Source organism: Terrapene carolina, unplaced genomic scaffold (genome assembly GCF_002925995.2).
Source record: "Terrapene carolina triunguis isolate 2854851 unplaced genomic scaffold, T_m_triunguis-2.0 Scaffold771, whole genome shotgun sequence".
NCBI lineage: Eukaryota > Metazoa > Chordata > Testudines > Emydidae > Terrapene > Terrapene triunguis.
Genome location: NW_020665122.1, coordinates 426,038 through 451,515, shown reverse-complemented (window position 1 = coordinate 451,515; position 25,478 = coordinate 426,038). Strand labels below are relative to the sequence as shown.

The 25,478-nt window shown below is 53.1% G+C and overlaps 1 protein-coding gene across 1 annotated transcript in view; it reads left to right on the top strand.

The window, feature by feature from the left end:
- Positions 1-25,222, top strand: part of LOC113408099 (sialic acid-binding Ig-like lectin 16) — a 28,426-nt gene extending 3,204 nt beyond the window's left edge. Inside the window, exons 2-11 of the mRNA XM_029913653.1 lie at positions 19,083-19,487; positions 19,623-19,943; positions 21,520-21,573; positions 22,010-22,273; positions 22,703-22,969; positions 23,130-23,185; positions 23,287-23,434; positions 23,569-23,662; positions 23,905-24,028; positions 25,031-25,222. Of these exons, the coding sequence (XP_029769513.1) occupies positions 19,083-19,487; positions 19,623-19,943; positions 21,520-21,573; positions 22,010-22,273; positions 22,703-22,969; positions 23,130-23,185; positions 23,287-23,434; positions 23,569-23,662; positions 23,905-24,028; positions 25,031-25,222 (1,925 nt within the window). The remainder of the gene's footprint in view (positions 1-19,082; positions 19,488-19,622; positions 19,944-21,519; positions 21,574-22,009; positions 22,274-22,702; positions 22,970-23,129; positions 23,186-23,286; positions 23,435-23,568; positions 23,663-23,904; positions 24,029-25,030) is intronic.
- The last annotated feature ends 256 nt before the right edge of the window (positions 25,223-25,478 follow it).

Genomic DNA, 25,478 nt, shown 5'->3' with positions numbered 1-25,478 from the left:
CCACACTTTCCACAGGAGGTGATTATTATGGAAGATATCTCACTGCTCAGGGTGAGCAGGAAATCAAGGGAGGGTCTTCTCCCAGCCTGCGGCTTCCGCCCTGGCTCCTATGTGGCTCACCTGTGTGCAGACATGGTGTGTCCCCCCACCCACCTCCCAGTGATGGCAGAGTGGCGTGGGAAAGTTACCGTTAATAGGGCAAGACACAAAGCAGCTCTGCCGAGGAACCCGCGGGAGCGGATTGCCCAGTATCTCCACGAGAGTTTCCTGGAGATCTCTGAGGGAGATTCCTGAGAAGTGAGGGAGTCAATCACCAGCCTGTTCCTCCACTCAGACTAGGCATGCGGTGGGAGACAAACCTGCTTTTTGCCCTCAACAACTCACTTCAGCAATTCCCCAAATCAGATCCACTTACCAGGGGCCTCCTCTCCTGTTTGCACTTCACCAAGATCTGACTGTTGTGACTGGCTAGGCTCCCCCCGGGGTAGAAAAGAGCTCCTGGCTGCATGCATCTCTGGCCTCTGAGTCATCCTCTGCCTCTGGGTCCCCCTCCCCCTCTTCGTCCAAGATTTCCTCCTCCTGGCTCGGTCCACTCTCGACTGGCACGTGAGTCACCGAAGTATCCACAGGGCCCTTCGCAGTGTGTGTGTGTGGGGGGGGTCGCCACCACGTATCGCCTTCAGCTCTTTGTAGAACCGGCAGCTCATGGGCGCAGCACCGGAGCGGTGGTTTGGCTCCCACGCCTTGTGGTAGGTGTTCTGCAGCTCCTTCACTTTGACCCTGCACTGCAGTGTGTCCCGGCCATGGCCCCTTTCTGTCATGCATCTAGAAATCTGTCCGTAGGTATCATAATTCCAACGGCTGGAGCGCAGCTGGGACTGCACTGCCTCCTCTCCCCAAATGCCGATGGGGTCTAGCAGCTCGGCATTGCTCCAAGCGGGGGATCACCTGGTGTGTGGAGCAGGCGTGGCCACCTGGAAAGATGCGCTGAGACCACTGCACGCGTCACCGAGCAAACAGAAAGGGGACTTTCAAATTTGCAAAGGAATGTACAGGGCTGATGATTGGTCACCTGAGGGCAGGGCAGTAGAGTTCAAACCGATGACCAGAGAGGCGAGAACAGGCATTGTGGGACACCTCCTGGAGGCCAGTCGCAGCACTGTAATCGCTACGGTGTCTACACTGGCACCGCGGCACTTTAGCCCCGGCGCAGAAAGCTCTACGCCTCTCGTTGGGGTGGTTTTTTTAGAGCGCTGCAACAGCATAGTTTCTGCGCACTAAGTGGCTTGACAGCGTGTGCACCTCGGGAGCTACAGCGCTCAAAGGTGCTTTATTGCGCAGACACTAGCCAGGGTAGACAAGGCCTCAGAAGCGTGGGGAGGAGGGAGTGCTCAGTATCATTATCATAGTGGGAGGAGAGTCCCAGCTGTAGGAGAAGCAGGGTGGAGTGGGGATGGGGGAGAGAGCTGTGGGGCAGCGGGGGCAGCTTTAGTGCCCTGCCCTGGCTGCAGAGGGGGGAGCCATCAGAGGTGGCTGACTTGCATGTTCTGCCTCTGCTAATGCAACCTGAAATTGCATTTTCTCTTTTGCAACAGCATCGCATTGCTGACTCATGTCGAAGTTGTAATTAACCCCAAATCCCAGCTCCTTCTCCGCAGTGCTGCTGCCAAGCCAGTTCTTCCCCATCCTGTATTTGTGCATTTGGTTTTTCTTCCCTAAGTGGAGCATCTTCCATTTGGCCTTGATTAATTTCATTGTGTCGTCTACAGCCCAGTTCTGCAATTTATCGAGGTCCTTCTGAATTTTAGCTCCATCCTCCAAAGTGTTGGCAACCCCCACTAGCTTTGTGGAGGAGGTGAGCAGCCATCATTGGTGAAAGAATAGGTTAAGGACTATTTAGAAAATCCGGACATGAACAAGTCCATGGGTCCATATATAATAAATCTGAGGGTGCTGGGGGAATTGGCTGATGTGATTGGAGAGCCATTGGCCATTATCTTTGAAAACTCGTGGTGATCGATGGAGGTCCTGGACGATTGGAAAATGGCAAATATAGTGCCCATCTTTAAAAAAGAGAAGAAGGAGAACCCAGGGAACTACAGACTGGTCAGCCACACCTCAGTCCCTAGAAAAGTCATGGAGCAGGTCCTCAAGGAAACCATTTTGAAGCACTTGGAGGAGAGGAAGATGATCAGGAACAGTCAACATGGATTCACCAAGGGCGAGTCATGCCTGAGTGACCAACCTGATTGCTTTCTATGATGAGATAACTGGCTCTGTGAATATAGGGAAAGCAGTGAATATGATATATCTTGACTTTAGCAAAGCTTTTGATACGGTCTCCAACAGTATTCTTGCCAGTAAGTTTTAAAAGTATGGGCTGGATGAATGGACTATAAGGTGGATAGAAAGCTGGCTAGATTGTCAGGCTCAATGGGTAGTGATCAATGGCTCGATGTCTAGTTTGCAGCCGGTATCAAGCGGAGCGCCGCAGGGGTTGGTCCTGGGGCCGGTTTTGTTCAACATCTTTACTAATGATCTGGATGGTGGGATGGATTGCACCCTCAGCAAGTTCGCGGATGACACTAAGCTGGGGGGAGAGGTAGATACACTTGTAGTAGTAGGATTTTATGTTTGTGTTTTGTATGATTTAGAATGAAAGATAAAGAATAATAAGATAATAGTGTAGCATGTATTAAATGTACTAATATATGATTTGACTATATCCTGCCAGCCACCCTTTTTGAATAGTAGAAAGGAATGGCCTAATGTGCCATTGGTAAAGATGCATCAGCAAGAATTTCTTTGTGTCTGGACTGATTTAAAGGGCCTTTGAGGGTCACCACTTTGTTGTAGGTTTAGCATTTTAAAATAAGTAAAAGAATGTCATGATTGTTTTTCTTTTAAATTGTAACTTGATGTTCCTGCTCAAAATGTTCTGCGTAAATGAATTCTGTTTTGTGAGTGAATGAGGAATGTGTGTTAAGAGATAAGTGTGAAGGCCATCGCTGAACCAGATGTTCTAGGGAGGAACCGAAGACAGACGCAAGGGCGCTAGGAGGTTCTAACATCACCCCTATTGAAATGTCAGAAGAGGGCAGATTGACAACTCTAAAGATGACACAGACACCTATCAATGGGGACAAGATAGCTGTGATCAAAACCAGTATGGGATAACTCCCCAAGAGACTTGATGAAAAAACAAGATAAAGGATGAGAAGGACAATTTAAGAAAACAAGCACTCGTCAAACAACAATTGATTACAGCATGACGGTGCAAAACTCATTGGTCCCAGTGAAGGAAGATCACTATATAAACAGGGTGCTTTGGATAGTAATAGGGGCTGTTCCTATGAGTGGCTCAAAAGATTGTACCACCCAGACGGCTGCCAGGCACTCACGTTCACAGGGATCAAAATTTATTTCTACTCCTTGAATTTCCTAGATTCATATGCTACTGGCACTAGCTTTCCTTCTTTATTGTCTTGCCATGAAACTTTGGATTCATCCTGCCAAAACTTCCCCGGAGCATTGTGTCGCGATCAACAAAACTCGGCTCCTAGCTACCCGTGATCAACCTAGCTGGCCACTAGATTGATCCAGACTCTGGACTGGCAACTATAACATTGGCTGGCGGGACAGTGTGTGTGTGTGATGTGTGATTGAATGCATATGCTAATTGTTGTATCTTCAATAAATGCGGCATATTGCCTTTTCCCCTGAAAAAAGATCCTGTGTGCTTCTTATAAGCATAACACGCTGGAGGGTAGGGATAGGGTCCAGAGTGCCCTAGACAAATTGGAGGATTGGGCCAAAAGAAATCTGATGAGGCTCAACAAGGACAAGTGCAGAGTCCTGCACTTAGGATGGAAGAATCCCATGCACTGCTACAGGCTGGGGACCGACTGGCTAAGCAGCAGTTCTGAAGAAAAGGACCTGGGGATTACAGAGGATGAGAATCTGTATATGAGTCAGCAGTTTACCCTTGTTGCCAAGAAGGCTAACGGCATATTGGGCTGCATTAGTAGGAGCGTTGCCAGCAGATCGAGGGAAGTGATTATTCCCCTCTATTCGGCACTGGTGAGGCCACACCTGGAGTATTGCGTCCAGTTTTGGGCCCCCACTACAGAAGGGATGTGGACAAATTGGAGAGTCCAGTGGAGGGCAACAAAAATTATTAGGGGGCTGGGGCACATGACTTACGAGGTGAGGCTGAGGTAACTGGGCTTGTTTAATCTGCAGAAGAGAAGAATGAGGGGGGATTTGATAGCAACCTTCAACTACCTGAAGGGGGGTTCCAAAGGGGATGGAGGTTGGCTGATTTCAGTGGTGCCAGATGACACAACAAGGAGTAATGATCTCAAGTTGCAGGGGGGGAGGTCTAGGTTGGATATTAGGAAAAACTATTTCACTAGGAGGGTGGTGAAGCACTAGAATGTGTTACCTACAGAGGTGGTAGAATCTCCATCCTTTGAGGTCCTCTGGAGTCAGAGCTGGGAGATGATTTTCCCCTCTGGATCTGGCCCTGGTGCGACTGCTGCTGGGATCCTGTGTCCAGTTCTGGTGTCCACAGTTCTAGAAAGACTGGAGCAGGGGGTTGGACTAGATGACCTCCTGAGGTCTTTTCCAACCCTTATATTCTATGATTCTATGATCTGCAGATTTCATGATCTGCAGAGTCTGCTCCCTAGTCCTACATCCAAGTCATTAATAAGGACATTAAACAATATGGGACCCAAAACAGATCCCTGTGGAGCCCCACCTGAGACCTCCCTCCAATCCCACATCATTCCATTAAGAAGTTTCTCATTGTTTGTGGTTGTTTAACCAATTATATATCCACTTAATGGTAGTTCCACCAAGCCCACATTTCTCCATAAGAACGGCTATATTGGGTCAGACAAAGAGTCCATCTAGCCCAGAATCCTGTCTTACGACAGCGACCAATACCAGGTGCCCCAGAGGGAATGAACAGAACAGGTAATCATCAAGTGATCCATCACCTGTCACCCACTCCCAGCTTCTGGCAAACAGAGGCTAAGGACACCATCCCTGACTTGTTGTGCTTTGATTTATAATCACTTAAAATCTATCATTTGTAGTTAATACATTTGTTTGTTTTGCTGTTTGCTTTTATTTCATTTGACCAAATCTGACTTGTTGTGCTTTGACTTATAATAATTTAAAATCTATCTTTTGCAGTTAATAAATTTGTTTGTTTATTCTAGCGGAGGCAGGGCGTTTGGTTTTAAGTGTGTCAAAGTCTCCCCTTGGAATAACAAGCCCGGTACATATCAATTTCTTTGTTAAATTGACAAACTCATATAAGCTTGCAGCATCCAGCGGGCATAACTGGACACTGCAAGATGAAGGTTCCTAGGGTTGTGTCTGGGACAGGAGATACTGGCTAGTGTCATTCGGTTGCACAATCCACGCAGTGGTCAAAAGTGCTCACTCATGTGCTGGGAGCAGCTTACAGGCTAGAGACCGTGTGTGAACAGCCCGGGAGTGGGGGTTCTCACAGCAGAGTGAAGTAAGGCTGGCTCCCAGTGTCGAGGATTGGAGTGACCTAGCAGATCACCGGGCCAGATAACACCAGGGGAATGTCACAGTGGCTCAGCCAGCAGGGTATATGTGTGGTTTGTTACTCCAAGTGGAGTTCACGCTTTAAGCACTGATATTTGTGATTTTAAGTGAATCTTAAGTTCAATGGCTAAGAGCACTCAGGAGGAGGTCACCGTTTTGTTATTTTCTGTTTGTTTATTTCGGGTGAGGGAAATAAGCACAAGAAAGGAGAAAAATGACTACCAGTGAGGCAGCTACAAAACTAGAGCTGGCCAGACTGGAAGTGGCAGAGAAGGAAAAGGACCGCGAGTTTGAAATGTGGCAGGCAGAAATGAGGCTCAAAGAAGAGGAGGCTGCACACAGAAGGGCTATGGAGGCAGAGGCAGTCAGGGAGGAGGCTGCATACATTGGCTATGCCAGCGAGAGAGAGAGAGAGAACACCAGCTGGACCTGCTAGAGAAGCAGAACCAGAGGCCCACAACCCCCAACCACTCCCATCAGTCCAAAAATCCACAAGTGGGAACACTTATGTCCTGCATACAGAGAGGAGGACGATATTGCTGAATATTTGACTACCTTTGAAAGGCTGCGTGTAATACATGAAATCCCTGATGATAAGAGAGTTCCTATCCTTATTGAGAAATTAACTGGTAAAGCTCGAAATGTATTCAATGGAATGCCTATTGGAGATGCTTTAGACTATTGTAAATTAAAAATGCTGTTTTGTGAAGTTTTCAGATTACTCCTGAAACATATAGAGTTAAATTTAGGAACCTTAAAAGGGATATTGGGATGAGTAATGGGGAATACGTAAACAAAATGAAAGATTTGTTGGAAAAATGGTTGAGGGGTAAAGAGGCGGCATGTTTTGAGGGAATGTTGGATCTTGTTGCTCAAGCATATGTAAGGCTGATGTAAAGCAGTGTCTATGGGGCAAAGATGTAAAGTCATTTTGTTCTGTCTGTTACTACTTGAAACCACTTAAATCCTACTTTCTGTATTTAATATGGGGGCTCATCCTGTGAAGGGTTAAATCACAGACCCCTCATTGGGAGCTGCCACCTGATGTGCCAAGACTACTTCTGCCCCTGCTCTCCTGCCCTGTCAGCTTAGGACTTCAGTGCCCTGCCTGGTTTGAGCCAGAGTTGCTAGCCTGCTGCAAACCCAGACCCAGGTCTGAATCACGTCCCCTAACCGCTGTAGGCTTACCTGAAAGCAGCCTACAGAAGTGTTCTTGTCTTTAACACTCAGATGCCCAACTCCCAATGGGGTCTAAACCCAAATAAATCCGTTTTACCCTGTATAAAGCTTATACAGGGTAAACTCATGAATTGTTTGCCCTCTATAACACTGATAGAGAGATATGCACAGCTGTTTGCCCCCCCCCAGGTATTAATACATACTCTGAGTTAATTAATAAGTAAAAAGCGATTTTATTAAATACAGAAAGTAGGATTTAAGTGGTTCCAAGTAGTAACAGACAGAACAAAGTGAATTACTAAGTCAAATAAAATAAAACATGCAAATCTATGTCTAATACAGTAAGAAACTGAATACTGATAAGATCCCACCCTTAGAGATGTTTCAATACGTTTCTTTCACAGACTGGACACCTTCCTAGTCTGGGCACAATCCTTTCCCTGGTACAGCCCTTGTTCCAGCTCAGGTGGTAACTAGGGGATTCCTTATGATGGCTCCCCCCTTTGTTCTGTTCCACCCCCTTATATATCTTTTGCATAAGGTGGGAATCCTTTGTCCCTCTGGGTTCCCACCCCTCCTCACTGGAAAAGCACCAAGTTAAAGATGGATTCCAGTTCAGGTGACATGATCACATGTCATTGTAAGACCCCAAGCCTTCATTCCTCTCAGCCTGACTCATAGGCAGGCTTGCCTGCAAACAGAGCCATCCACAGTCAATTGTCCTGGTTGATGGGAGCCATCAAGATTCCCAACCACCATTAATTGCCCACACTTTGCATAATTACAATAGGCCCTCAGAGTTATATTTCATATTTCTAGTTTCAGATACAAGAGTGATACATTTATAGAAATAGGATGAACACACTCAGTAGATTATAAGCTTTGTAATGATACCTTACAAGAGATGTTTTGCATGAAGCATATTCCATTTACATTATATTCACTCATTAGCATATTTTTATAAAACCATATACAGTGCAATGTCACACTTGTCACCAGGTCACCAGTCACTGGGGTGTCCATTCTCCCGGCTGTTCGCTGGCCCTCTGTAACAACAAAATACCTCTCCCACCACCTCGCTAAATCAGTAACTCCCAAGGAAACTGAGTTCCATCCCCTCTGCATGCAAACCATTGCAAAAACCAAGACCTTCCTCACCCCCCCCCCCCTTCATGCCATCTCTCCCAGTTTTGAGTCTGAACTGAGAGGGGTCACTTAGCCAGTTACCTGGGGAAGTTCAGGGGCCCCAATAAAGCATTGGCTATAGCATTGGCACTCCCCCTCACATGGCCCACTTCCATGTCATAACCCTGGAGGATGAGGCTCCATCTAGGAGCTTGGCATTAGCCCCTTTCATTTGGTGCAGCCACGTTGGGGTGAATGGTCGGTGTACACACTAAAGTGCCACTCAGAAAGATACATCTGCAGCTTTTTAAGGGCCCATCCCAGGGCCAGGCATTGCTTCTGTATGGCCGCATAGTGCTGCTCCCGGGGCAGCAGCTTCTTGCTCAGGTATACAATGGGGTGTCTCTCCCCCTTAGTATCAGTTTGCATCAGCACCGCATCCAGCTCTGTGTCTGAGGTATGAGTGAACACCAGGAAGGGTTTGTTAAAATCTGGGTTTACCAGCACCAAGCTACATATGAGAGCCTCCTTCAGTGCCCAGAGAGCCCTCTAACACCGCTCGATCCAGACCACACTGTCTGGCTTGCCCTTCCTACAAAGCTCTGTAAGGGGAGCTTCCAGGGAGCTAAAATAGGGCACAAACCTCCAGAAGTACCCCGCCATCCCAATGAAAGCCTGGACCTGCTCCTTAGTCTGGGGAGTGGCCAGTCCTTCATTGCCTCCACTTAGATGGCTCTGGCTTTAGGTGGCCGCTCCCCACCTTGCACTTTCCAGCTTTTATAGTCAGTCCTGCATGCCTTGGTCCCTGGCTAAGTTCTCCCTGGCCAAGCCTATGAGCGCAGTGAGCTTTTCTGGGAAAGTCAGTACATACTCCACCACTGACTCTTCATCAGGAGTGGTCTTCCCCTCCCACTCATCCTTCATAAAGTCCAGGGGTCCCCTCACTCTCCTTCCATACAGCAACTTGAACGGGGAGAACCCTGTGGATTCCTGGGGCACTTCCCTGTATGCGAACAGCAGGTGGGGTAAATACTTGTCTCAGTCCTGCGGGTGCTGGTCCATAAATGTTTGCAGCAGCATCTTTAGGGTCTCATTGAGACTCTCCACAAGCACGTTGGATTGAGGGTGATACATGGAGCCCCAGACCCAACACTTTTGCACAAGCACTGCAGCAGGACATCATCTAGTGCAACCTCCTGCTCAAAGCAGGACCAATGCCCAGACAGATTTTTGCCCCAGCTCCCTAAATGGCCCCCTCAAGGATTGAACTCACAACCCTGGGTTTAGCAGGCCAATGCTCAAACCACTGAGCTATCCCTCCCTGACATGAAGTTGGACCTCTGCTCTGTAAGGACCTCCTTGGGGAACCCCACTCTGCTGAAGATGGTCAGCAGCGCGTCTGCCACGGTGTCTGCCTCAATAGAGGACAAGGCCACCACCTCGGGGTAGCACGTAGCGAAATCTACCCCCATCAGAATGTATTTCTTCCCTGACCGGGTTGCCCTGCTAAGGGCCCCCCACTATGTCCACAGCAAACTTCTGGAAAGGCTCCTCTATGATGGGCAAAGGTCTCAGGGCTGCTCTACACTTATCCTGGGCCTTCCCCACCCTCTGGCAGGAGTCACAGGACCTGCAGTACTGCCAGACATCATCAAAGTCCCCGGGCCAGTAAAAGTTCTGCAGCAGCCTCTGCCTGGTGCGCAGGATGCCCTGATGCTCCCAAGAGGGGAATATCATGGGCCAAGTACAACAATCTGAAGCGATACCTCTGGGGAACCACCAGCTGCCTCCTGGCTTTCCAAGGTCCAGTTTGCCCCAGGTCAGCCCATTCCCAGTACAGGAATCCCTTCCCCCACAGGAATCTCTGCCGGCAGTCTTCCCCTGGGATCCTGGATCACTGTGGCCGGCCAGGGCCCTCAGCTTCTCTAAAGAGGGAGCCTCCTGCAACTCCATCTGGAATTCAGCTGCTGAGTTTAGGGCCACAACCCTGGTTGGCTGTGCCTCAGTTTCCCCACCTTGTGACAGAGGTTCAGGCCCAGCCCTACCCTCGGTGCTTCACTCCCTGCCATTGGGAGGCCCTGCACTGCTGGATTGGGACATGGTGTCCCTCGCTGGTTCTGACTCCGGGTAAAGACTGCCAGCCAGCCAATCCTCCAAGTCATTAACCATTAGCACCTCTGTGGGTAGCTGATTGTGCACCCTCCTTAGCCCCCATTTCAGGTGTATCCTCACTACAGGCATTTTGACAGGGGCCCAAACACACCCCTCAGGGTCATGTAGGCATCGGGCACTAGCTGGTCTGGGTCCACCACCTCCAGCCGGGCCAGTGTCACCTCAGCACCCGTGTCCCAGAACCCCTGGACGCTCCTTCCCCCCACCTCAATGGGGATGATGTAGTGATTGTCTCCCCAGGTCGGTCGGCGAATTGAGTGCGGGTGCCCCAGCTGGCCTGGCCTGGCCTGTCGGTCCCCTCCCCCTGGCCCTGCCGCATGGACTCCAGCCCCTTGGATTGTTGGTGCCCGCTCGGTCTCCTGGAACTGCACCTCTCTGAGCCTTAGCATGCTTGTCTCTCGCCGTGGGCCCCCTCAGGGAGTTCACTTGCTCTGGACCCCTGGGGCCTCCACTCCCAGAGGGAATAATGCCACCCTGATCTCTAGCCAGCAGTGACTCTCAGCCAGTGTAAAAGAGGAGGGTTTAGTGAGCGTCTGAACCCAGCACAGGAAACTCTCAGGGCCTCAGGCCTGGCCTCCCTCAGCACAGCACATCCAAGTCTCCCCTGCATCCAGGTGGGCTCTGCCTGCTCCCTCTCTCCAGCCCACAGGCCCGGTGCTTCCCAGCTGGGCATCCAATATCACCGGCCTCAAGCCCCGCCTCTGTCCATTGTCTTCTCTCCAGGTAAACAGGGTCGCCTGGGCCTCCTCTCCTCTCAGCCTCTCCTTTCATCTGTCCTCTGTCCCCCTCTGGCTGGAACCGGCTGGTCAGGTCACCGGGGTCCTCTCTCCGCAGCCCACTGTCCTCCCACTGGCCAGAACTGGCTGCGACGCCTGAGCTGGGCCTCCGGGTCGCCAGGTGACCAGTTGCTGGGGTATCCATTCTCCAGGCTATTGGTTGGGGTCCGAAGTTCCCTCGCTGGGTCTCTGTAATAACAAACTCCCTCTCCCATCACCTCGCTAAAGCAGTAACACACAGGGAAACTGAGTGCCCCCTGCGCATGCAAACCATTGAAAAAACAAAACAAAAAGCCCTGTTTCATCACACCCTTTCACCTGCTCTCCGCAGGTCTTGCCCGGCCCCGAACTGGGGCCTACCGACTGGAGGTAGAGCAAACTCACCGATTGGAAACTTCCTGTTGTACAAGGTCTGCTCAGCAGCCAGCATCCCAGCAAAGCCACTGGTGCCCACACACAGGGGGGCAGAGCTGACGTGCCATTGGCCTGGGGCAGAGTGGGCCTGGGTCTTGATGGGGTGTGAGATTCGGGAGGGCCCGGCCATTGGGGCTGGTCCCAATGTCCCAGGGGGGCGCTGTGTTTCTTTTAGTTATAGGTTTCTCCCAAACCCCTGCGTATCTCAACACTGGGCGAGGAGTCCTTGTATAAACATGCCCCACCCCAGAGGCAGCCACATCTCAGCACCGGGGAGAGGTCCCTGTGTTAACAGCCCCCTTAACCCAGGCCAGATTTAGCTGTGTGTCAGTTCTTATGTCGAAGGATGGATTCTGTGGTGGGCTGCGGAATCCAGCTGCCTCTCCGGATACAGCCAATGACCCAGGTCCCATCACAAGGGACTCCCCAGACTCAGTGACCCGGGAGGCGTTTAAGGAACTGAGACACAGAAAACAAACATCTGTGCTCAATGAACCGGCTACAATCTGCTGGCGTCTCCCCTGCTGAGAGACCGAAGAGGGGAAGGACCCCTGGTCCCATTCCCACCCCCCAGAGCCAGCCAGTGCCCCACCCTGGGGCAGATCGGAGCCGGTGCACCCTAGAGGGGAAAGGCCCCATGCCCCATTCCCCTCACCCTCAGCCAGTCCACCCACGGTGTGGCCGGAAGCCGGCTGTTTGTGGGAGCTGGCCTGTATCTGTGACAATCTCCGTTTTGCATCGATGGCACCGAGATCTCCAGCCACTGGAACGGGGCTTCTGCAAGACGGTCTAGGGCCAGATTCATATGCTGACTTCCCCTTCCTGTCTTGAAATCTCACATCTCGCCTCAGCCCACGCCCTGACACTCGCACCCGCTCTCTCGCAGGCAGGTCTCCACATGCACCCGGCTCTTCCCATTGGATTCGGGATTCCCTAGCCATCATAACCAGGTATCTCCTGTTCCAGTGCGCTGTTCCCAGCCCCCCGACCCCAGAGGCGGACACATCTTTGGTCTGGGTGAGCAACCCCCGGGCTGTGTTGCTGTGTGGCTGTTCCCCAGCTATCTCACCCTGGAGGCAGCTGCATCTCAGCTTCTGGTGAGTGATCTGTGTCTGCAGCATGTACAATACGAGAAGAGGTGAGAGCTGCTAGTGTTAAAATATTATTGTGTTACTGGATAAAACAGTAATAAAGGGATAGAGCTGGGATGGGAGGCAGGTAGCCAGGACTCCTGGCTTCCATCCATGGCTCTGGGAGGAGACTGGGATGTAGATGGTCTCAGAGCCAGGTGTGATGGGTTCTGTCACAGAGATCCCCTTGGGACAGTCACCGGATGTGCTGAAGCGACCTCTGAGCCCGTTTTCCACTGCCAGTTTGGGTTTCCAGAACGCTGCCTTGTTGAGACGGACACTCTAGTCTGCTGCAACACAGAACGAGGTCTGGTCCACGCTCCCAAAACTGCAGAGTTTAACCAAAAACCACTCCGCAGATTACCTATCTCCAGAATCCAGTCACCCAGTTCCCAATGGGATCCAAATCCCCAATATATCGGTTTCACTCTGTATAAAGCTTATACAGGGTAAACTCATAAATTGTCCGCCCTCTATAACACTGATAGAGAGAGATGCACAGCTGTTTGCTCCCCCAAGTATTAATCACTTACTCTGGGTTAATTAATAAACAAAAGTGATTTTATTAAGTATAAAAAGTAGGATTTACGTGGTTTCAAGAAATAACAGATAGAACAAAGTAAGTTACCAAGCAAAATAAAAGAAAACATGCAAGTCTAAGCCTAATATGTTTAAGAAACTGAGTTCAGTTTAATCTCACCCTCAGAGATGTTCCAATAAGCTTCTTTCACAGACTAGACTCCTTCATAGTCTGGGCCCAATTCTTTCCCCTGGTACAATCCTTGTTAGTTCCAGCTCAGGTGGTAACTAGGGGTTTTCTCATGCCTGCAGCCCTCTTTGTTCTGTTCCACCCCCTTTTATGGCTTTTGCACAAGGTGGGAATCCTTTGTCTCTCTGGGTCCCCATCCCTCCTTCTAAATGGAAAAGCACCAGGTTTAAGATGGATTCCAGTACCAGGTGACATGGTCACATGTCCTGTGAGACCCCAGCCTCCATTCCTTTTGGCCTCACTCACAGGAACACAGGAAGTCTTACAAGTAAACAGAGCTATTTACAACCAATTTTCCTGGTCAGTGGGAGGCATCAAAATTCTGAACCACCATTAATGGCCCACAGTTTGCATAATTACAATAGGACTTCAGAGTAATACTTCATATTTCTAGCTTCATATACAAGAATGATACAGTCATACAAATAAGATGAACACACTCAGTGGATTATAAGCTTTGTCATGATATCTTACAAGAGACCTTATGCGTAAAGCATATTCCAATTACATTATATTCACACTCATGAGCATATTTCCATAAACATATGGAGTGCAATGTCACACCAGGACTCCTGGGTTCTGTCCCTGGCTCTGGGAGGGGAGCAGGGTCTAGTGGTTTAGAGTGGGGGGTGGAGGCAGGCGTCAGGACTCCTGGATTCTTTCCCAGCTCTGGGAGGAGACTGAGGTGTAGACGGGCTCAGAGCTCCGATTCCTGGGTTCTATTTCCTGCCCCACAAGCAATATGCAGTCTGCCCCTGTTGCAGGGAAGCCGAGGGCAGCCCCCGCCAGATGGAGGGGAAGTTGGCAGGATGTTGGTGCTGCGCTTTCTGAGACAGCATCTTCCCCGATGATCCCCGTTAGCACCCACTTCTGCTTTCAGGTTACTGTGCATGTCAGCTCCCTAGGCTCTGAGTCACAAACTGTGGGGAACCCGGGCCGCAGGGTCGGAGAGCCAGGTGCCAGGCCCCCCTCTGCAGGTCTAGGGGTGAGTGGAACTAGGGTGGGGGAGGGAGCTGGATGGTCTGTGGAGACTGGGGGGCCCTTTAATCCCGACCAGCAGCTTTTGCTATCCCAGCCCTGGGCTCCCCCCCCCGCCAACTCTGCCGGTGCCCCTCAAGCCTGAGCAGCATCCCACCCCAGGGCTTCCCCACCATGGGGACCACACTGGAGGCATCAACTCAGGGGGCCACGTACAGCAGGGTGTTCCCCAGCTCTCATCTCTCCGCCTCCTTCCCGAGAGCACCTGAGGGTATCAGAGCGATGGCGGGAAATGGAACTGCTGCATGTTTCCCCTTCCCCATGGGGGCGGTTTTGGAGGGAAGGGGGGGCATTGCAGAGGGGGCAGTTATGTTATGCTTATAAGAAGCACAAGGCATCTTCTTCAGGGGAAAAGGCAATACGCTACATTTATTGGACATACAACAATTAGTATATGCATTCAATCACACATACCACCCCCCCACACACACACACACACAAACTGTCCCACCAGTCGATGTTATAGTTACCAGTCCAGAGTCCAGATCAATCTAGTGGCCAGCTAGGCTGATCAAGGGTAGGGAGGAGCCGGGTTCTGTTGGTCGCAATATGATGCTCCCGGGAAGTCTTGGCAGGACGAACCCAAAGTTTCATGGCAAAGCACCCTGTGATCTTCCTTCATTGAGACCAATGAGTTGTGTACTATCATGCTGTAATAAATCACTGTTTGATGAGTGCTTGTTTTCTTAAATTGTTCTTCTCATCCTTTATCTTGTTCTTTTATCAGTCTCTCAGGGAGTTACCCCATCCCTGTTTTGATCACAGCTCTCTTGTCCCCATTGATAGGTGCCTGCCCCATCTTTTAGCGTTGTCAATCTGCCGTCTTTTGACATTTCAATGGAGGGCGTGTTGCAATCTACTGGTGCCTTTACGTCTATCCTCAGCTCCTTCCTTAGAACATCTGGTCTGGTAATGGCCTTCACACTTATCTTCTAACACACACATTCCTCATTCACACGCAAAACAGGATTGAGTTACACAGAACATTTGAACAGGAACATCAAATTGCAGTGTAGGAGAAAACAATCATTGCATTCTTTTACTTATTTCAAAATGCTAATTTTAAACCTACAACAAAGTGGTGACCCTAAAGGCCTATTACTGCCTTGAAATCAGCTTCAGAGAAAAGATTCTGGCTGATGCATCTTTACCAATGGCACAGAGGCCATTCCTTCCTGCTTTCAGAAAGGGTGGCTGGGAGAATATCGTCAAATCATACATCAATATATTTAATGCATGCTACATTATTATTCTTTGTCCTTCATTCTAAATTATACAAAATTCAGAGTCCTGCTACTACAGTTATAGATACCCCAGGGGGAGCACATACGTGCAAACTTCTCCCCCATCCTCCAGCTGCGCTAACCCCATTGCCTCCCATGGGGCTGTGTGGACAACAGACCCCCTGGGGCTCTCAGACACTTCACAGGGCAGGGCAACCCCCCACAGATGGGGATGGAGGCTGGATCTCTCGGGGCTGGCCCCTGCCCCTCCAGCCCTGGGCAGTGGGGCCTGTCCCACCCTGCTCTGGCAGGGGGATGGTGCATGGGCCATGGGGGATCCAGGCTTAGACCCACCCAGCTCACTGCACCAGTGACCAGCCCAAGGCTGCAGAACTCCAGTCTTGCCCAGAGGGGGAACCCCCCTCTGATCGGCTGCCCTGCCCACTTGCCCCGCCTCCTGGAGAAGGGCAGTCAATTAGGAGTGCTGCAGGAGTGAGGCAGCTCCCCACTCAGGAGCGGAGAGGAGTTTTTAGGTAGGGGAGGGAAAGGGGGGAGCAGCCTTTACCATTTTCATGGAGGTGCGATGAGCCATTGTCCTGTACCATTTGCAAAGAAATGGAATGGGGAGGAGGGGAGTGGCCCTAACCCTAACCCTAACCCTAACCTCTAATTGCTGGGATCACCTCTGTGACGGGTTGGATCACAGAAACCCCCTTGGGAGCTGCCCACCCGATGTGCAAAGACTACCCCTGCTTCTGTTTTCCCTGCCAGCTCAGGACTCCAGCACCCTGTCTTACTGAGCAAGACACTCCAGTCTGCTCCAACACAGACCCAGGGTCTGAATCACTTGTCCCAAAGCTGCAAGATTACCTGAAAACAGCTCACAGAAGTGTGCTTGTCTTTAGCACTCAGCTGCCCAACTCCCAATGGGGTCTAAACCCAAATAAATCCGTTTTACCCTGTATAAAGCTTATGCAGAGTAAACTCATAAATTGTTCGCCCTCTATAACACTGATAGAGAGATATGCACAGTTGTTTGCTCCCCCAGGTATTAATACATACTCTGAGTAAATTACTAAATAAAAAGTGATTTTATTAAATACAGAAAGTAGGATTTAAGTAGTTCCAAGTAGTAACAGACAGAACAAAGTAAGTCACCAAGTAAAATAAAGTAAAATGCACAAATCTATGTCTAATCAAACTAAATACAGATAATCTCACCCTCAGAGATGCTTCAGTAAGTTTTTCTCAGACTGGACACCTTCCAGGCCTGGGCACAATTCTTTCCCCTGGTACAGCTCTTGTTGCAGCTCAGGTGATAGCTAGGGGATTCTTCATGATGGCTCCTCTCCCCTCTCTGTTCTGTTCCAACCCTTTATATATCTTTTGTATAAGGCGGGAACCCTTTGTTCCTCTGGGTTTCCACCCCCCCTCACTGGAAAAGCACCAGGTTAAAGATGGATTCCAGTTCAGGTGACATGATCACACGTCACTGCAAGACTTCATTACTCACTTGCCAGCACACACATATACAGGGAGACTCACAGGTAAACACAGTCATCTGCAGACAATGGGAGTCATCAAGATTCCAAACCCTCATTAATGGCCCACACTTTACATAATTACAATAGGCCCTCAGAGTTACATTTTATATTTCTAGTTTTAGATACAAGAGTGGTACATTTATACAAATCAGATGATCAGTAGATTATAAGCTCTGTAATGATACCTTACAAGAGACCTTTTGCATGAAGCATATCCCAGTTACGTTATATTCACTTATTACCATATTTTCTCTAAAACTATCCCAGTTACATTATATTGACTTATTATCAAGTTTTTATAAAACCATATAGACTGCACAACGTCACACCCTCCAGAGACTTTTTAAAAAATTGGTGTCACATTCACTAGCCTCCAGTCATCTGGTACAGAAGCTGATTTAAATGATAGCTTACATACCATTGTTAGTAGTTCTGCAATTTCACATTTGAGTTCCGTCAGAAGTCTTCTCCAGCTTACTTATGAGAATGTCATGTGGGACTGTGTCAAAAGCCTTGCTGAAGTCCAGGTATATTATGTCCACAGCTTTCCCCCAGCCCCCAACCAATTACCTCATCAATTTAGGAAATCAAGCTGGTTTGGCAGAATTTGTTCTTGGTAAATCCATGCTGGTGATCACCCTTTTGTCCTCACAAATTGAAGGTTTTATACATTGCTCTAGTAGCTTTCCATGTGTTGAGGTCAGGCTGACTGGTCCAGGGCCGGCTCCAGCTGTTTTGCCACCCCAAGCAGCGAAGTGAGAAGAAAAAAAAAAAAGATAAAGCCGTTCGGTGGCACTTCGGCGGCAGCTCAATCGCGCTGCTTCATTCTTCTGTGGCAATTCGGCGGCGGGTCCTTCGCTCCCTCTCTTCATCTTTGGTGGCACTTCGGTGGCAGCTCAAAGAGGAAGAGAGGGACTGAGGGACCAGCCGCCGAATTGCCGACAAAGTCCCGGATGTGCCGCCCCTTTCCATTGGCCGCCCCAAGCACCTGCTTCCTTCGCTGGTGCCTGGAGCCGGCCCTGGACTGATCTATAGTTCCCCGTCTCCTCCTTTTCCCCATTAAAGATGGCCACTCTGTTAGCCCTTCTCCCGTACTCTGGGACCTCTCCTGGTATCCATGAAATTGCAAATATTATTGCCAGTGGCTCCAAGATTTCTTCAGCACCCTGGGTTGAACAGCTTCCTGCCCCACTGATTTGAATTCAAATTGGTCAGAAGATCTCTGACGTGTTCTTTACTTATCCCGATCTGCAGCTCTTCCTCTTTGTTGTCTGTGGTAACTTCGCTGGTCGCCCGCTCACATGTTGTTTTTTTGTGGAAAGACTGAAGCAAAGCAGGCACTGATGCCTTTCGACCATCTTCTGTCACCAGCTCAGGATTTTCTGGCCAATCTCACAATTCCTGGAGAAAATCTCAGGTTTTTTTTTGCCAATTTAAGGATTTTTTTAGCTTACGATCTTTCGGGACCATCTGGTGATTTGGGGTGGGGGGGTCACTGCATTGCCAGCAGCCCCAGATCAGCACCCTGCAGAGCCCAGCAGTACTGATGGTCCCCAAGGCAGATCTGCGTCCCCAACCAGCCTCTGCTCTCACACTTCCCACCCCCCCGTCTGTCTCTAGGTCTGTCCCAGCCCAACGCCCCAGCCATGGGAAGAGCCCTGCTGCCACAGCAGGATGCCAGGGAAGGAGAGCTCCCAGCTCAGGGTCCGCCCTGGAGAGCAGGGGGTCCTGCCCTCCCTGCAGCCACACTGAGGGTCCTGATCCTCGCCCTGCTCTGGAGGGGTAAGTAAGCAGCATCTGCAGCCCCAGTGCAGGGGGAAGGTCAGAATCTGTGCTAAGCGGTGCCAGGTCTGTCCCAGGACTTGGAAGGGAGACTGGCCAGAGAGGGAGAGGAGCCCAATTCCCCAGTGTGGTGCTGGGGGGGGGGGGTGAGGGAGTGGGCAGAGGGCTCAATGTAGGGAAGGCTGGAGTGAGTAAATGGAGTGAGATTTGGTCGAGGACCCAGGGCTGGGCTCACAAGGGGCTGCAGGTTGGGAGTGAGGGGAACCGGCACAGCTGTGGGGGGAGCTCAGGGTTGGTCTCTGCTCTCTATGGGTCCCACTTCGATTCCTCTCCATCCCCTGCAGGGTCCCTGTCCCAGCTGCCCGGATTTACCCTGAGGGTGCCGCAGTCGGTGTCGGTGCAGGAGGGTCTCTGCATTCTCGTCCCCTGCACCTTCATGTACCCAACCTCATACAAAACTGACAATTCCTGGGCCCGGCTCTACAGATATTGGTACAAGGATCAGGCTGATGTGGTCTATGATCCACCCATGGCCAGCACTGACTCCAGCCGGAGGGTGCCGCAGGAGACCCAGGGCCGGTTCCAGCTGGCGGAGAATCCAGCGCACGGCGACTGCTCCCTGCAAATCAGCGACGCCCGACAGACGGATGCGGGGAGATATTTCTTTAGATTCGAGAAAGGAACGTTGAGATACAATTACCACTCCAATTCCGATGGAACTAATGTAATGCTCACGATCTCCGTGCCAGGTAAAAGATGCCGCAGTCACCGCTCAGTAGACTCCCCCCAGAGCCAGCCAGTCCCCGCCCTGGGGCTGGATTGGGGCTGTGCCCCTAGACGGGAAAGGACCCGTGTCCCCGAATTATTCTCTCCCCGTGTCTCAGGGCTGACGGAGGAGCCAGAGATCCAGATCTCACCGGCGCGGGGGCTGCCAGGGACGCTGCTGGTTGGGGAGCCAGTGACTGTGACCTGCACGTCCCCTGGGCGCTGCTCCGGGACCCCTCCCCGAGTCACCTGGACGGGGCCGTTCAGCGACACAGCCCGGGACGTCTCAGCCCAGCTGGCGAACGGCACCTGGGCGCACAGCTCCGCGCTCAGCTTCACGCCCGGCCTGGGGGACCACGGCAAAGAGCTCGTCTGCACCGTCACCTACAGCTCAGCACAGGGACCTTCCACCAGCAGAACCATCTGGCTCCACATCGTCTGTGAGTGACACACCCAGCCCCTCCACGCCGACCCCCAGCCCCATCTGCTGGGATCCCCACCCCTGGGCTCCCCAGCCCTGCCCTCCAGCCCCTTGCACAACTCAGCCCTGTGCTGGGATCCCCACCCCCGACCATGCACCCTCAGCCAATTCTACTCCAGGCCCCTTCCCTCCACACCATGCAGCCCTTTCTCTCTTGGGATCTTCACCCCTTTCTGTCCCCCTTGGCTATGGGTCCCCCCTTCCCTCTGTACCCCCAGGTCCCCAGGCCCATCTCTTCTGGGATCCTCTCTACCCCCCGACCTGCCCTGCCCCCAGAATCCTCCTGTGCTGGGATCCACCCACACCCCCATTCCAGTCCCCCCTTGCTTGGATTCCCCCCCTCACACCAGCCACCCCAGTTCCCCCTGAGATCCCCCCAGGCTGTCCCACCGTGTCTCCTCCACCCCCTCCCATTTCTGCCGGGATCAGTGGATGCTCTATATGGGGCAGAGTGTTAATGGGACCCAGTCGCTGTCCGGCACTAAACATGCTCTGAGATCGGTGCCCAGAGACCTCGGCCCGCCCTGCCCCAGGGCAAAACCCCATTAAATGGCCCATGACCCTCGTGCTGCAGATCCAGGGCAGAGGGAAAATCAGCGGCTGCCTTTGCAACGTGAAGGATCAAATCAGGTTTCACTGTAAGGACGGCCCTTGTTCCCTTCAGCCGGAGGGAGAGTTAGAAGGACACCGCCCCCTTTCCCCCTGTGTCTGAGCCCAGGCCCCAGCCTGATTCCGAACGTCTACACAGGCCTCGGAGGAAACGTCCGCGCTGCAGTCAGAGACCCGCATCCCGAGCCCTGCGAGCCCAACCCAACGGACCCAGGCTCGGGGCTTTGAGTGCAGCGTGGATGGACCCTGCCAGGCCTGGCCAGCAGGTACCAGCATCCGGCTGTTCCAGGTTTTGCTTCTAGCCACCCCTCTGGGGGCAGCTGGGCTGCAAAATACCCAGGCCTGGCCAGCCAAGCCCGGGGGCAAAAGGAGAGGGCTGGGGAGAGATGAACCGAGGGGGAAGGCAAAGGACCCATGAGGGGGGTGTCTGATGTCCCTGGTGATGGCTGGGGCTCAGCCGGAGCCGGGAGAGGGGTTATTTAGACCCCTGGTTCTGGCCCGTCCTGGGGAGGACACGTTTGGGGAGCAGGACACTGAACACCCAGCAGACGGTGGCACAGAGATAGTGACGCTCGCTCCAGTATCCAGGCCTGAGCAGCCCGGCCCCTCGTTAGTGACTCCACCAATTAGGCCCAATTTTGACCCACCGGTTTCGGTCCCTTGGGTTTCCATTTCCCACGGTTCTGGTTCCCCGGCACGGACCTAACCCGGCCCCTGGGTTCCATCGGGCACCTCTTGGGTCGGGCGCAGTAGGGTCTGTCGCTTCCCTTCCCCACCCATGGGTCTTGTGTCACTCCAGGGACTTTCCCGTCCCCCAGCTGAGCTCACAGTGATGGTCTATGTCTAGGCTCAGTGATCACTAGCGACACCCCCCACCCTGGTGCTGTCCAGCCCCCCGATCCATCTCTGTCTGGTTTGTGTTACAGACCCGCCCGGGCCCCCCAACATCACCGGGACCCTGACCAGGAACGGACGCCCCGGTGAGAGGCCACGCTGCGAGCCCCGGGAATCAGCGAGCACCTCCTAGTCACACTCTGCCCACGCTCAGGGCCAGGCGCCAGGCTCAGCCGGGCCAGGCTGGTCCGTGCCCGGAGGGGAGAGCCCAAGGAAGCTGCACGGCTGTGGGGAGAGTGGTGGGGGGAGCGGGCCTGGTTCCCTCAGTCTCCAGACCCCCAGACAGAATTAAGGGGGCGCTGGGCAATGGGGAGGAGATGGGTTATGGACTGATCTCTGCAACGGAGACCTGGTGCCATGGAAAGGCACCGAGATTGTGCGCCCACCCCAGAGCTGGCTACGTCTCCACGCTGGGTGAGGGGTCCTTGTATAAACAGCCCCTGCACCCCCCCCCCCGAGGGGGGCGGCACCCCGCTCTGGGGGGGGGGGGGGGCGGCTAACCTGCCTGATCGTCTCTTCCAGGGCCGGCCCCATTGGGAGCTGAGGGTGACATTGTGTCTCTGGAGATCCAGGAGGGCGACTCCCTGAACCTGAGCTGTGAGGCTTCGAGCAGACCCGAGGCCACCCTGAGCTGGGCCAAGGGGAACGAGTCCCTGAGCTCCAGACAGGGATGGGCTGGGCATCTGGAGCTGCCGAATCTCAGCAGAGGGGACGCTGGGGAGTATCGGTGCTGGGCAAAGAATTCCTATGGATCAGCCAGCCGGGCCCTGCATTTGCACGTGCAGTGTAAGGCGCTAGGGGGCTCCATGCCACCAGGATCAGGACAGGGGTTCAGTGCTGTGCTGCAGGGGGCTGGGTTGGGGCTCAGCAAGGGGCACTGGGGCTCAGGGGGCGGGCAGGGGATCCATGGGGGGTGCTAGGCTGCGGGGTGTGTGGGGAGTATTGGGGGGTGCTTGGCTGTGGAGCAGAGGGTCATTGGGGGGTGCTCTCCAATCTAATATGTAGCCATGGGTATTTCAGCTCTAGAGAGGACTCTGCAAATCACCGTCTCCAGAGCTAACAGGAGCGACCCCCAGCAATTCCAAGGTATCGCTAGGGGTCGGGGAGTGGGGAATGTGGCCTTTCCCCTCTAGGGGGCGCTGGCCCCGATCCGGCCCCCTGGCAGGGACTGGCTGGCTCAGGCTGTGAGTGGCTCTGTGTTATTCCTGTTCCCAGATCCCGGCACCTCGGTGGCCAATGGCTCACAGCTCACAGCCCGGGAGGGCGACTCCCTGCGGTTCTTCTGCTCTGCCGCCAGCAGCCCCCCCGCTGCGCTGCGCTGGGTGACTGTGGGCCGAGCGATTGAGGGTGCCCACCCCGCAGGGGAGAATCAGCTGCGGCTGGAGCTGCCCAACGTGACGGCCGAGGACGAGGGGCTGTACGGGTGCTGGGCCCAGAACAAGGAGAGCACTGCCCAGGGAATGTTCCAGCTTCTCGTTGAGTGTGAGTGGGGTTAACCTGTGGGACTCCCTGCCCCTGGATATTAGTGGGGTTAATCCACACAACTCCCTACCACTGGGTGTTAGTGGGGTTAACCTGCGGTACTCCCTGCCACTGGGTTTCTCTCTCTGACTATTGTCCCTGTATCTCTTGCTCTCCGCAGACAGCCCCCGGCTGGGGACCAGGCTGAACTCGTCCTGCCAGTGCCAGGGGCCCAGCGTCAGCTGCAGTTGCTCCCTGCGCTCCCACCCCCCACCCCAGCTCCAGTGGCAGGTGGACGGGAGCCCCTAGCTGGGAACGGGTCATGGGGGGCCCTGCAGGTCAGCTCGTGGGCCCAGGGGGATGAGGCCGTCAGCACCCTGAGCTGGATGGGGAGCGGGGACGGGGGCCCCCGGATCTTCTGCCTCGGCTCCAACCCGCACGGGACCTACGCCGCCCTGCACTTTGACTTCAGCCCCCCGCAGAGAGGTGAGACATTCAGATTCCTGGGTTCTGTCCCCAGGTCGGGGAGTGGAGTGGGGTCTGGAGGGGGTGGGGGGGTCTGGGAGCCAGGACTCCTGGGTTCTCTCCGAGCCGTGCCCCTGTGCTGTGTGTTTTTGCAGGTGCAGAGGAGCCTGGCAAGCTGCTGGGCGTCGGGGTGGCCTGTGGGCTGGGGGTCTCCGTTGTCTTCTTCCTTCTCAGGCTCTGTGTGATCAAGTAAGTCTAACACCTCCCCAGTTGCCCCTCCAAGATCCCACTGAGATCCCCTGCCATGTCCTCTGGGGTATTCTAGCCCTTCCCCCCCCCCCACAGTGAGATCCCCCCCAGCCCCTCTCCCTGGCCTATCACAGTCCCCTGTGCTTGAGCCTCCCCCACTCGTGTTCCCACTTTCTCCCTCTCCATGGGGCTATTCTATCCCCGCCAGTCTCATTCATCTATCCTGATCTGTTTCCCTGCAGGCTGTGGGGCCAGGATCTGGTGCCCCCCAGCGCTGAGGCCAGGGAAATGGCTAACGGGAGCCAGGACGAGCACACAGCTGACGATGGCAGCCTAATCTACATTAACGTCAACACCATCCCCATAGTATGTACCTGGGAGAGCGGGGCACCTGCCCTTCCCACCCCACCCCTTCTCTGCTCCCTCCACTTCTTCTCATTCCCACCCCCTTAACGAAAGCATGAATATAAGCCAGGCTTTCACTGGGGCTCCTGACCCCCCACCCATGCCCGGTGCAAGAAATGCACCCCTGCCACCAGCCTGGGCTCCCCGAACTGCGTGGGATCAGCTCCTGCATGCAGAAAATGCACCTCATCCCTCGGGTCTCGCTCAGAGGGGAGGACATGCAGCGAATGCAGTCATGTGCATTCACAAAGTGCACGGGACTAGATTGGGGCTGCTATGCTGCCAACCCCTGGAAATCTCCCGAATGCACCAGCTGGGCAAGAAATGCATTTATGCGGCTGCCTGCTATAGTATTAGGTGCATATGCTCAGATAATGCATGCAGGGTGCACCTTGTCTGTTGCAAATATATGCACCCTGCAGAAAATGCATCAACATGGGCTGTGCAACCATGAGATGCATGGGATCAAATCATGCATGCACAGTGCATAAAATGCGCACAGCCCCATGCATCTTGCTAATGCATGGCTGGTGCAGGCAATGCAGTGAATGCATTAACTGAACCAGTGCTGCCCCAAGCTGCCTGGGAGCAGTTCATGCATCCTCGGTGCATGAAATCCAATCAATACATTTGCTGAACCTGTTCTGCGATGAATTGCATGAGATGAAATCCTGCATGTGTAGTGCATGAAATGCACACACGACCATGCATCTTGATAATACATGGCCTATGCAGCTGAGGCAGCAAATGCATTAACCGAGCTGGTGGTGGTATGGGATCAGTTCATGTGTGTAGAGAGTGTGAAACACACCCAATCCCACGCCTCTTGCTAGTGCACGCCCGATGTAGGAAATGCATTTGCAGGGAGGGTGGGGAAAAGGAGGCCTGGGGCAGCCCATGCGATCAGCTCAGCAGGGTGGATGCAAGTCTCTGCCTGGTGTCTCTGCCTTGCTTCTCACTCAGCATCACAAGACTCCAGCCGCCCGCCGGACCAAAGGCATCCAGGACAGGGCTGCCACAGCACAGGCCCCGCTAGGCCCCAGGAAGCCAGACGAGCTGCAATATGCCTCCATCAACTTCTCCAAGCTGCAGCGGAAAGGGGGGGAGCCTCCGGAGGCCCCGGACACAGAATATTCTGAGGTCCAGCTGAAATAGCCCCCTCGCGCCATGGGCCCAGGCTGGGTGTCTCCGGCTCGTCCAGTGCGAGGGCAGGGGTCACAGTGAGGAGGGAAGGAGGCAAGGGGTCAGCCCAGGGCTGGACCCACGACATTGGAAACCTGGGTGCAAATCCCTGCTCTGCCCCAGACTCAGGGCGGAGTCAACTAGGCCTTGGAGATGCTGGAGCACTGCATTGTGGGGAGGTATCCCAGAGTCCTCTGCAGCCGGGTCTCAAAGCCTGCCCCTCCCAAAC